At 33.1% G+C, this 12,775-nt stretch overlaps 2 protein-coding genes across 6 annotated transcripts; one reads left to right on the forward strand and one right to left on the reverse strand.

Moving 5' to 3' along the window:
• The first annotated feature begins 4,297 nt into the window (after positions 1-4,297).
• On the forward strand, positions 4,298-8,435 carry LOC133812824 (protein MRG1). Of its 5 annotated transcripts, none has more exons than XM_062246644.1 (11): positions 4,298-4,549; positions 4,779-4,832; positions 4,927-4,940; positions 5,493-5,629; positions 5,919-5,954; positions 6,107-6,147; positions 6,517-6,615; positions 7,062-7,141; positions 7,474-7,643; positions 7,807-7,891; positions 8,019-8,435. In XM_062246644.1, exons 1-11 carry the CDS (start codon positions 4,412-4,414, stop codon positions 8,107-8,109), a joined length of 945 nt encoding a protein of 314 aa, XP_062102628.1. In that variant the 5' UTR covers positions 4,298-4,411; the 3' UTR covers positions 8,110-8,435. The 5 variants fall into 5 exon arrangements, with proteins under 5 accessions (XP_062102628.1, XP_062102625.1, XP_062102624.1 ...); XM_062246641.1 differs by having other exon boundaries at positions 4,299-4,549; positions 6,514-6,615; XM_062246640.1 differs by having other exon boundaries at positions 4,300-4,549; positions 5,493-5,638.
• Positions 8,436-8,514: 79 nt separating this feature from the next.
• LOC133812823 (probable cinnamyl alcohol dehydrogenase) lies at positions 8,515-10,820 on the reverse strand. The gene is made up of 5 exons (XM_062246638.1): positions 10,525-10,820; positions 10,300-10,413; positions 9,502-9,729; positions 8,956-9,401; positions 8,515-8,869 (listed from the first exon to the last, which is right to left on the reverse strand). The coding sequence occupies exons 1-5, from the start codon at positions 10,599-10,601 to the stop codon at positions 8,670-8,672; spliced, it is 1,065 nt and encodes a 354-aa protein (XP_062102622.1). The 5' UTR covers positions 10,602-10,820; the 3' UTR covers positions 8,515-8,669.
• Positions 10,821-12,775: the final 1,955 nt, after the last annotated feature.

The raw sequence follows: 12,775 nt of genomic DNA on the forward strand, positions 1-12,775 counted from the left end.
ACATGGCACAGCTGGATGAAGGAGGAAAAGGGCTTGGTTCGGGTTGATGGGATGCTGGGCCCCTAGATGTTGAAGGAGGCGAGTTGGGCCGCTGAGCTGAAGGAGGCAAGTTGGGCCGTGGGAGAGCTGAAGGGATGGTGGCCTGCTGGCAGGGAGGCTGGCAGGGGGGCTCGGACGCGTCAGGCGGTTCGCAGGCGTGTCAAGCGTTCGACTCGCGGCTAGGAAGACGGGCCTGGGCTATTTGGGCCTCTTCTTTCAAAAATATCACCATTTTCTTTTTTTCTTCAATTTTTGTTCATTTCTTTCTTCTTCTTTTTTTTCTTTATGACAAAATGCATCTTTAATTCCTACAAAATAATAATAAATTAAATCATAATCAAATATTTTCATTTATAAAATAAATCATATTAATTCCACGAAAAATATTAATTAAAACTTAATTTATTTTGGCCATTAAAATCAATAAATATGTATTTTTTACCACTAATCACAACCCTCAACTAGCTTATTGCTAGTCCCTAGCAATTCAAGCGGATAAAAATTATTACCAAGATGAATTAGTGAGCTAAATAATGCAAAATCATTTAACAAAATGTTTAGTGAGAATTTAGAAAATGCTATTTAAAACTATCAAAGTTGTAATTCAAGAGTTTTGTGTGTGTGCACCAAACCATATCGTTCTTTCCAAAATTTACAACACAAACAATATTAAAAAATCACCAAAGAATAAAGTCTCAACTCCAAATCTTCACAAATGTATTGAAAATATTTTTATGGGAGATGGTTGGCACTCTTGGAGTTGTAAATTTATCAATCCACACTCAAAAATGGATGTTATCATTTTAAGACAAACAATATTAACGAATATTGATCAAAAGATAGGCTAATCAATTAATTGGAATCTAAATGACATAAGAACTTTCGGGATTTTTCAAAATGATATTAAGAGCCAAAATAAAGAACAAAACAAAATAATAAAAATAAACAATACACAATACACAAACCTTTTTTTTTCTATTTTTTTTAATGACATAAATTAAAAACAAATGTAGTAATGTTGATATTTTTTTATTTGACAATTTTTTTCAACAAAACTACAAAAAAAAAATGTTGCTCTTGTTCTTTTTCTTCTTTTTTCATTCATTTTTTTTTATATTTCTTCTTTTTCCCTTTTTTTTATAATTTTTTTTACAAGAGACAACATAAAAATACAATAAATTTAAAAGGAAATTACAATTTAATACAACATAGGCTCTTTAAAACAAAAATTATCCATCTAGTAAATCTCATGTTTTTAATCCCAAAAAATAATTTTACCAACTCAAATGATCAATAAAAGTTTTCAAAGTTGTTTTCTCATTCTCACATCTCACATCTCACAAAAATTAAAAGTTTAAAACTTTAGGACTTTTCTCAATTGAATGTATGAATTTTTTTTTCAATGTTTGGTTGTGCATGAAATTACTCTAAAAAATTACTTCCTAATAGTAAAAATAACAAAAACTATCTCACCAAGATTTTGTTGTCATGAAATTTGCGAAAAATTAACTCAAAATTTCAAAATGGTAATCAAAATATATTTAAACGCATGAATATGCCTACTACCCCCAACTTTAATCGAGACATTGTCCTCAATGTCTACCGTTAAGCCCATTGTGGGAGAAAAAAAGAATATGATAACCAACAAAACCTCAAAAAGTAAAATTCACAACATAAAATAAAGACACAAATTAAAATAAAACACACTAAAAAGAAAGATAAAACCTGATCAATCTTTGGTAGACAAAAGCATCGCTCTCAGGTAAGTCTACCAACTGCATATTTGCGTACTATCCTGTATCAAAAATGATTTTTCTTTTATCTTGCGTCTCAAAAATAGAAGCGTTAGTAACATTTTCAAGATAAAGAAAATGTTCGGGTCCAAAATCGTGGAGGAAATTTGGTGAATGTTTCATGGAAAATATGCTTTTGATTTCCTCGACGATTAAGTCTATTACATCACTATGATAGGTTCCATTTTTCTTTGGAGTGGTTGGAAGAATTTCGGTATTGGAAAGAGTGTCACTCCAAATGGTAATAGCATCATCCTCATCGGGTTTAGAACTGAGAGTAGGGGATGGTGTATGGCCTCAGGTTGGGACGGGAATTGACTTAAATTATGTGAAATGATAGCGTTGGTCAATTCTGAAAGTTGACTGCTAGTTTCCCTAAAATCTTCTACAAATTGTTTATTGAATTCTCTTTGCTCCTCTATAAATGTGTGTAAAGTGTCATCTAAAGAATTCGTATTAGTGCAAACATTATATGGAGGTGCATGTGGGAAGTTAGGAAAATTTTGCTCAAAATTCATGTGAGGCGGTGCATGGTAGTTGTACTCAGGCTTCCAACTAAAATCTATGGAGTTGGTCCAACTAGAATTATGATTCCTATGGTCGACTCTTTCAAAGTCACAATAACGTGCATCATAATCTATCATTTTAGGGTTTTTAAAACTTTTGTCTACCAAAGATTGATCTACCAAAGACTAGATAAAAACTTTTCTGTTTTGTTTTTAAATCTACAAAGTAGCCACTAACATGCCTTAAATTTTAAGTTTTTTAGGTAAATGATTACTCATATATTATAAACATGATTTATTCTCCTCTTGTATTGTAGATCAGATCTGGTTTGCTCGTTTATTTTTTTTAGATATGTGTTTTTTCTTCAGATCTGTGATAGGTAACTGACTATCTTCATGTTCTGAAGCATGTGTACATTTTAGGGTTTTTTCAAGGGAACCAGTTACCTATGTTACTAAAAATATAGATTCTTTTTCTTCGTTTTTTTTGATGAAGTGTTCGTATTTTTTAATATATTTTTTTTTTATTTTTAACAATTTTTTTAAGATCATACCAAGTTTTTTTTTTCAAATTTGATTTTTTTTATTCGAGATAAGTGACCAGATACCAACACATTTTGCTATATGTATAAGTTAAGATTTTTTAGGTAACTGGTTACCCCACATGATAGCATGTTATTTAATCTAGTTATAGTAATAAAAAAAATCAAGGTAGAAACGTGAAATGTAATCAATTAAACAACTAGTTACCTTATCCAGTCTTGGAAAAAAAAAAGGGCATGGTGCAAAATGACCCTTAATGTTGTGTGAAAGTAAGTAAATGTCCATGTTTTTAATTTTGTAGTAAAATAGCCTAATCATCTATTTAATATCACATATTACCAAATACACCATTTAACAAATTACTATTTTATTCTAAATATTTTAATATTATGGTATATGTATATTAGTTTTGTTTAATTAGTTTTTATTTTAAAGTTATTTTGATTTTTTTTCGTTTTTTATGGGTTGTTGAATGATATACCATACTACAAAATATATATACTGAGTTAAAAAATAATATACCATCAAAACTTACAAAATTATTACTAAAAAATGTATATACTATACTAACAAAGTTATATACTACCATTAAAATGTATATACCATGATACAAAATTAAATACTACCACTATGTATAATAAAATAGAAATTAAATATCACAAAAAAAAAAATTATATACCATACCACAAAAAATATATACACTAATTGGAAAATAATATACCAACAACCTATAAAAAACTTAAAAAATCAATATAACTTTAAAATAAAAACTAATTAAACAAAACTAATATACATATACCACTATATTAAAGTCATACAGTCCTAAATAAATTATAAAAAAAGGAAATTTAGGTAATCAATAATGTAAAATGGTCATTTATCTACAATTTTAAAAATGAGGACATTAGCTTCTTGATGACTTTATTTTGGGCCATTTCCTATAATTTCTCCAAAAAAAACGTGCAATAAGAGTCTAAAAAAGAAAGTGAAAAAAATTGATACAATAAATAATAAAAAACAATTCATATTACAAAAAAACTTTCAAAACAATCACAATAAAATTTAATATAAAAATAGTTATACAATATAATATTAATATAAATAAAATCACTTAAGCTAAAAATAATAATTAAAGCACAAAAATACCATTCAAATTTAACAAAACTTGATTAAGATTAAAACTATGACATAAAAAAGTTTTTGTACCAAAAAAAAGAGAAAATAAACCAATAAAATTGAAAATTCTTAAAAAAAAAAAGCCAGAAAATAGGTTTTTTGAAAAAAGTCATATTTTTGTAAACTTCTTAAAAAATACCATATAAAATGTAATTTACCTAAAAAAAGCTAAGGCCCAAAAGAAGACGCAGGTAAGGCCCAAAACGAAACTAAAAGGACAAAATTTGAAGTGTCAACCAATTTTGAGAAAAGGAAAAAGCGGAAAAAACCACCGGGAAACGAGTCGAGTTGCTGAGATAGTGAGTTGAGTTGAGTCAGAAATCTGAGAGAATCGATCCAAACTCAAAAACTATTATGGGAAACTCATCCAAAGACGACTCTGCCACCGACGGCGACACCTCCAGCGGCGACGCTCCTCCCTCCAAAACCAGTCTCTACTCCGAGGGTGAGAAGGTCCTCGCTTACCATGGCCCTCGCATCTACGAAGCCAAGGCAACCACCCACTTCTCTCTCTTTATTTGCTCCTTTTTCTCTCTTGTTTTCCTAATTTCCCTCTTTGGGTTCTTCTGTTGGTGTATTATCAATGGAGTTCATTTTCTTTCAGTTCTATTTTTTCTTTCTAGAAGTTGATTAGGTACATGTGAATTCGATTTACTATTTCTCGGGAATTGCTTTAGGTTTTGTGCTTAGGGTTTTCTTAGGTTTTGCAACTCTGTTATAGGTTCAAAAGGCCGAGCTGAGGAAGAAAGAATGGAAATTTTTCGTTCACTATCTTGTAAGTGTTTTTTTTTATGGCTGAGAACAAATTGATATGATGATGGGATTTTGATTGTGATACTAATGGTGTGTATCCTTTTGCTATTTTGCAGGGTTGGAATAAAAAGTAAGTATGTCATCTTTTATATCAAATATTTTTACTTTTTAAAGGTCAGCACTCAGATTCATAATTGATGAACATGGATGGGTACAAGAAGTAAGTTATATTTTTCTGTCTCTGCAAGAAGTAAATGGGATTTTAATTTGAAGTGCTACCTTATTTTTGAGTAACTTTTTAGGATGGGCCTTTCGTAAGGACTTGTGTATATTTTGCTCATGAACGATGGTATAAATTTAGATGGGAGAGGAGGGACACTATAATGGATAGACTAGATAACTGGTGTTGCTTTACAGATAACAATGGAGATTTTAACTGTGATTCAAACTCAGGCAGTTGATTCACCCTTTATACAACTATAGCTAGAAAACCGTTTTCTTATCTTACTACCAACCTTGTTCATCATAGAATCCTAGAGTTACCAATTTATGATATGTAGAGAGCAGGGAGTACCTAGACTCGTGAAAGTTCGATGAAAATATTTGCTTTCATTTGATAATTATACCCTTTCGAAAAGGGGATACAGAAATCATTACTATGGCTTGGACATCTTGCCAACAGTTGGGACGAATGGGTAGGGGCTGATCGATTGATGAAACATTCTGAAGAGAATGTGTTAAAGCAGCAGGCGCTGGACAAAAAGCAGGGTGTGGACAAGAATGTAAAATCAGGACGTTCTGCACATGCAAGACCTAAAGGTTCTGCTGGTAAATTTTTCATCTTTTGATATGATATTATTGTAAAAGAAGCTAGGTAACACTTTCTAGATTATTTTCTTCAATTTTCTATTTCCTTATGCATCTTATGTCTCCATCAAAGCAACAAATGATTTATGCAGATTTTATTTATTTATTTTAAAATGTAAGTGTAGGAGTTCATTCTAAGTTTTGCAGCGATTGTTGCAACTTTATAGTTATTAGTCTTGTTGTTTTATTCCTTATGTACTCGTTATTTTATAATTTTTTTCTTTTTCTTTTTCTTTGGTAGATGCAAAGGTTGAGAAAGAGGACATTAAGACCAGTGGTATGTATTATTTTAGAAGTTTCATTTTCTTTGCGTTTTTTTGGTATATTAACTTTATCCTCAAGAATCCAATAATATTTTTTAGGTGTGTTACAAACATATCAATTTGACAGTAAAAAGGTTCCTCCTTTAATTTATTAATATTTTTGCAGTGTCAAAAGGGAAGAAACGGAAGAATGAATCAGGCGCCGAGGTCCGGTTTGTATTTTCAGATCTAGAATTTTGGTACTTTTATTTTATTGGTTGTCTTGTCTGGACTTGTTATGATGCAGTGGCATTGACTTCTATATACTTGCTGCTCGAAATTGTTAATTCCCCATCTTTTAGACTTTTCTTTGCATACAATGGTAGTTGTTCATGTACATTACGGAGAATTGAAAGAAAAGAAAAGAAAAGAAGAAGACAATAAACAGAGGTTTAGTCTTCATATACTATTTCCAATAGAGAGACAACTAGATTGCTTTACCTGTAAACTTATTAATTATCTTAGCTATTATTAAATGTTTTGATTTAGCTTTCTTTTGACATAAGCGACTAAGTGTGGTTTGATCATTGTTAGAAGGACGGTGTTTCTTTGGAGAAGGCTGTCAAGATTCAAATCCCATCAACGCTAAAAAAGCAACTTGTTGATGATTGGGAATTTGTTAATCAGCAGGAAAAGGTATGTATCAAGTTGTTGAACCACTTGTCTCATGTTATATTTCATTAATACTTGAAAATCATTTTACTTAAAAATATAGGGTGTCAGTAACTTATATCATATATTTATATTGAGCTTCATTCAGAGAGTTGTTCTGTTGAACGATATAAAAGCAGTCAATAACTTTATGCCTGAAATTCTGCAAATTCAGTCTAACCAGAGCTGATTATGCGCCAGGGCACTTCTTTGTGCATCGTTATTTATGAATGTTTACTGGACTAATATTACATGACCTGAGATAAGTAGAAGGATTTGCAGTGTCAATTACTTTGCTGATTATTTATTTATCAATATTTAATTATTTTGTGTTTTATCTAGCCAGCTGCCTAGTTGGTTTTATCAAAGTTCTGTGTTTTTTTTTCCTTTCTGTTCTTTCACTTCCATTTACGCATTGGACTTTTCTGTAGCTTGTCAAACTTCCTCGTTCGCCAACTGTTGATGACATATTAACAAAATACCTTGATTATCGTTCAAAAAAGGAAAACACGTAAGTATACTTTGAGGACTGCATTTTAATTATGTGTTTGCTCTTGTTCTATTTGTGCCCGTGCCCATTAATTTATTTTTCGCTTTCATTATTCATTTTTCCATTCAGACACTTTTATCCAAAACTTTTTTTTATTCTTACTGCCCAATCACGATTGTAAATAATGAATTGTTTTTTCTATTTCTACTTCCTCAAATTTTCATAAATATATATTTGTTTAGTTTAAATATTACTGTGAATCACAATGTAGTTATAATTGGATTCTAGGATGTAGTTTGGAGTTCCACCATGCAATACTAATGATTCGAGTGCTCTGTTTTTCTTGAATACAGGACTTCTGATTCAGTAGCAGAAATCTTGAGAGGAATAAGATGTTACTTTGACAAAGCACTGCCAGTTATGCTCTTGTACAGGAAAGAGCGCAAGCAATTTCATGATGTTGTCCAAGATGATATCTCTCCATCAAACATATATGGCGCTGAACATTTACTAAGACTCTTTGGTATGCTTTGTTTAACATATATGGATTCCAAATATGTCCTGCATCCCATGCTACTGAGATTATTCAAGTTACTTGGAATTTTCTAAAAGTGAATTATGTCTTTGAATTGTATCCTTCATATTTGGAATTTTTTATCTGATAATGAAGATTTCTGGGGCTGCAGTTAAGTTGCCAGAGTTATTGGCGTATGTAAACATCGAGGAGGAAACACTGACCCGCTTGCAACAGAAACTGCTTGATTTTCTTAAGTACGTACTCTTTCGAGTTTCATATTCATTCTAATTTCCAATTGATTTCGTTACGACAGAACATTCATCTTGATCTTCTTCTGAAAAACAACACTCCTACGAGTTAAACACTATATGCTTCATGCAGGTTTTTGCAGAAAAATCAGAGTACATTCTTCCTTTCAACCTACGATAGCACGAAAGGTGTTGAAGGAAAGGGCAAGGGGAAAGATGACTGAACATCTACCCCTAAAACTAATCTGCCATCATCAGATATCGAAGTCTGGTGGCAAGTTCGATGACCATCTTAATCCTTTTTGTTTTTGACTTATGAACTCAAAATCCAGGTAGATATATCTTCCAATTGTTGTACTAGTAGCATTAGTTCATTCTTTCTTTCCTAAAGAGATTCATGAAGTCACTCGCTGTTATTTGCTGCATAACATTTGGAAATGGCAAATGGGCGTTGCTGTATAATTCACTACTTTGAATCTGTTAGAAATGACAACTCTTACTCTACTACTCTAGTAGCTTTCCAGTTCAATTTAACTCTATTTGTGTTAAAGGATGATGTTATTATCTTGCATATATAAATGTTCAAGTTAGGAGTAAGAAGTTTGATTAAATCTTGATCCTCCATTATTGTGTTGGTTTCTTCACAGAACATATTTAGTCTCATCTCTCCATTTCTCCATACATATTATTGTACACGAGTAATGCTTTTATTTGAAAAAACGAAAATTGTCGATTCTCATTGGCGATTTTGACATGAAGATTTAGAGAGGACATTATTGTGTCATCAATGAAGATTGCTTCCAGCCACATCCAGCACAAACCTATATCTAACATCGTTCCTTTCCATTCTCTCGAAAGCCTTGTTCACATAATCCATCTTCACCACCTCAATCATTGTCTTCAGACCTTTCTCTGCCCAAAACTCTAATAACTCCTCAGTCTCCTCCATGCTTCCAATGAAACTCCCTCCAATAGTCTTCTTGCCTTCATTCATAAACAAGATCAATCTCAGCAAATTTTCAATGCAAAAACTTGACAAGCAAGTATTAAAGTAAGTCAGACATACATACCAAGAATCAAGTCACTAGCTATAAACTGAAGTGGCTGAGGAGATGCCCCAACTATCACAAGCCTTCCCTCAATTTTCAGCAATGAAAGGTAGGCTTGTATGTTGTGAAATGCTGGAATAGTGTCCAAAATATAGTCTAGACTGGCAGCTGCCGCCTCCATCTCGGCCAAGTCGGAGCTAACCAGGTAAGAATCAGCCCCTAAATGCTCGAAAGCCTCCTCCTTTTTCTTACCAGAAGAGCTTATTACTGTCACATGGTGTCCCATTGCCTTGGCTATGATCACCCCCAAATGCCCAACTCCTCCTAACCCCAATATTCCAACTCTCAACACCTCATTCGAAGAACCTTTAATGAGTTGTTTCAAAGGACTATAAGCTGTCACACCAGCACACAATAGTGGAGCTGTCTGTTCCAATGCTAGTTTGTCTGGTATCCTTGCAACAAACCTGTGGTAGTAGCACACATAGATACACACTAGTTTCAATGATTATGTTGAAAAAGAGAAAATACCCAGAAAAAAAAGCAAACTGATTTGGGATTGCTTACGCTTGGTGAACCACCATTGTAGAGGAGAAGCCTCCATGAGTGGGAGCTCCATCTGGGTAGGTGCCACCGACAGTGAAAATTTGTTTGGTGCAATAGTTATCTTTGTTGGATTTGCAGGAAGAGCAGTCCCCACAAGACCCAATTACGCAGCCTACTCCAACTTTGTCCCCAACTTTGAATTTTCTTACTTCTGAACCCAACTCTTCAACTTCACCCACTACTTCATGCCTGCAAATACATAACCAGGTAAAACGACATTGAAGTTAGGTGATGTTTGGTTGCAAAATATAAATGGAAAAAGAATGGTAGTGGTAATGGTAATAGGAATGGAATGGAAAAGAAAGAAGATTATTTTGTTTGTTTAAGTTTTGGAATGGAAACTAGAAAGATAAAAGAATGAATAGTTTTTTTACAAATATACCCTTAGTATATTTTAATAAATATATTTTTTTTTAGATAAAATAAATAAATAAATTTTATTATAAATAATTAATTAAATATAAGGCAACTTATCATATCTGCATATACTCTTATTTAAAATAGTGCAATTATAATTTTTTGTTGAAAGAATGAGTAATTATTAAAATTTCAATTTATTTATATTGATTTTTTATTTTTTACTTGTTATTGTATTACTCTTTCTTTATTTATTTATATATATATGTGTATAAATAATTGAATCTTCCAAAAAAAATAATGCATTTTGATCAAAATTGGGTTCCATAGGACTCCTCATTTCATATAACAAAGTTGTATAAGAACTTGATGAAAAAAAAAGAAGAAGAAGAGTGATTTTACCCTGGTACCAAAGGGTAATTAGTTGAATGAATCTCATTCCTCATTTGATGAAGATCTGTATGATCAATTCCACAGTACAATACCTTTAGTACTACATCTTCTGGACCTGTTTTTCTGTTCATTACAACAATATTCAACATATTAACACTTTCCCACTTTATAAAAACCAGTTACAAAAATTCAACAAAAAAAAAAAAAAAAAACCAGTTTCAAAAACATAATAACCTGAGACTAAATGAATAGGAGGACAGAATACCGGTTGTGTCTCTAGCAGCCCAACCTATCACTCTTCTTTCTGCCATTTTTTTAGTACTCAAAATTTCGAAAAAGGGTAACAATAACAAGAACAAGTGAGCAAGTTTGTGAAAAGTGGAAGATGGTGTTAGTTGATTGATATGTAAATCCAAGGTTTTATAGTCCAAAGAGTCAAATTCTTGTAGATTTATTCAAAGAAAAATATTATAATGTAAAGTTTAGTTTAGTTCATTCAATGTTTCTAGTCAGACAAAGACAAAGTAGATAATGTTGTTATACATTAAGATCTAGCATAGTAAAAAAAAGACTAATTATCAAATTGCCCCATAAAAAATAATAGAGGTATTATTTTATTCTATGTTCTTTAGTGGATAGTATGCCTCATCAAATACGTCATGGCTTATTATACCCCTAAATGCTTACATTAACAATTATATATTGTGCATAATAATAGAAGCAATATACTTAGTGAGATCTTATTAAGGGGTGAAAATACACAAAGTAAATAATGATATGTTCACCCAAAATATGGACCCAAATATTACACATAGTATTGTGACAATTAAGCATTGTCAATTATATTTATTAAAAATGCGACATATTATTTTAAAAAGCAGTGATACGTCATTGTGTCTAATATTTGGGTGCACATATCATTACTCATTTATAAAAATGTGTATGATATTGTACTTATTGTGGTTAGTCTTTAAGAATGTACCGTAAAACCTCTCTATAGTAATAATGTTAGGACCAACATATTTTATTACTATGAGGATGTTATAACTTAATAGAATTATATCTATAAAATATTGTAAATATATACATTTAAATATAAATTAAATAATAATTGATAAAATATGTTGTTATACCCAGATTTCGAGCCGTAGCAAATATGACCTCGAAAGCTGAGTTTGCATTAAATGGTCTCGTGAGGGTTAAGGGTATGCTCTACGATTGTAAATCGGAGCCTGCAAAGTATGGTACAGATCTCGAATATGGTGACCTCGAAATGATCTCGATCTCGAAGGATAGCTCAGTGAGCCCCTCATCTTCAGAAGCAACTTCGAAGCAGGGATCTCGAGCTCGATATGCCATCTCGAAAGAAATGTAAGCTCGGGAAGTGTCAGCGGCTCGCACAATGACGTGAAGCCTTGGAGATACGCAATGACTACCTTGAATATCTACAAGTGTTGTAGATATGGGATATGATCCTCATTTATTAATGTAAATCCCCAAGAATCGTGGGATATTATTTGGTCAGTTATGCGTTTCCTGGTCTTCAGGGACGTTTCCTTGAATATCTGATTATAGGCATTTAAAGCCATTTATTTTATTCACAAAAGAGTAACTACCCAAAATAAGTGGGATAGTATTCTGCATCCTTCTCTATAAATAGAGAAGGCATGCACCATTGTAAAGGACCGAAGTTCTGAACCTTGAGAGAAAACTCTGAAGAATTCATGCTTAAGAATTTTCAGAGATAATCTTGAGTTTAATAACAGAGACTCGTGGACTAGGCAGATTTAACTGCTGAACCACGTAAAAACCGCGTGTCTGATTCGTTTGTTTGTTTTAGCCATTGTCTTTAATTGTTTGCGTGCTCTCTTCTTTTATCTGTTGACGAAAAGCGGCGTCAACAGTTTGGTGCTTTCATTGAGAGCCTCAAGCATCCATCCCTGAGAGATTCATGGCTACAAACAATCAGAACACTCCTGAAGAAAATTACCCAAGGCGTCCTGGAAAACAGCCAATGGAGAACCCGGACGCTGATGAAAGGAGTGGGTCCTCTGATTCCCGGGGACCACCTCCACAACCAAGGGATGAGGACATGTACTATAACCCTGAGCGTTATGTCCCTATTGTAGAATTGGAGAATCGGCAGCTGAAACAACTGCTGGCAGATGCCAACAAACGTAACGAGGAGTTGACTAGGATAGCCGCGGAGGCGCAGGTGGCTCAGCCCCCACCTCCGCGCGAAGACCGAGCCCCTCCTCCAAGGGACGTGCACGTTCCTCCCCGGAAGCCCCGTGGACGTCCACGAAAAAATGCTAACACAAGGAGGCCAGCTCAGCCTCCAGCACCAACAGAGCCATCTGCTCCTTCTAGGCCTCAGAGGAGTACTCGAGCTCGGGTCCCGCCTAATCCACCCGTGGAAGTGCCTACAGGAACTGAGAACAACCAAGCTCCTGTCGAGGCTCGGACTCAGGTTCCTGGTAGCGCA

Source organism: Humulus lupulus, chromosome 1 (assembly GCF_963169125.1).
Source record: "Humulus lupulus chromosome 1, drHumLupu1.1, whole genome shotgun sequence".
Taxonomy (NCBI): domain Eukaryota; kingdom Viridiplantae; phylum Streptophyta; class Magnoliopsida; order Rosales; family Cannabaceae; genus Humulus; species Humulus lupulus.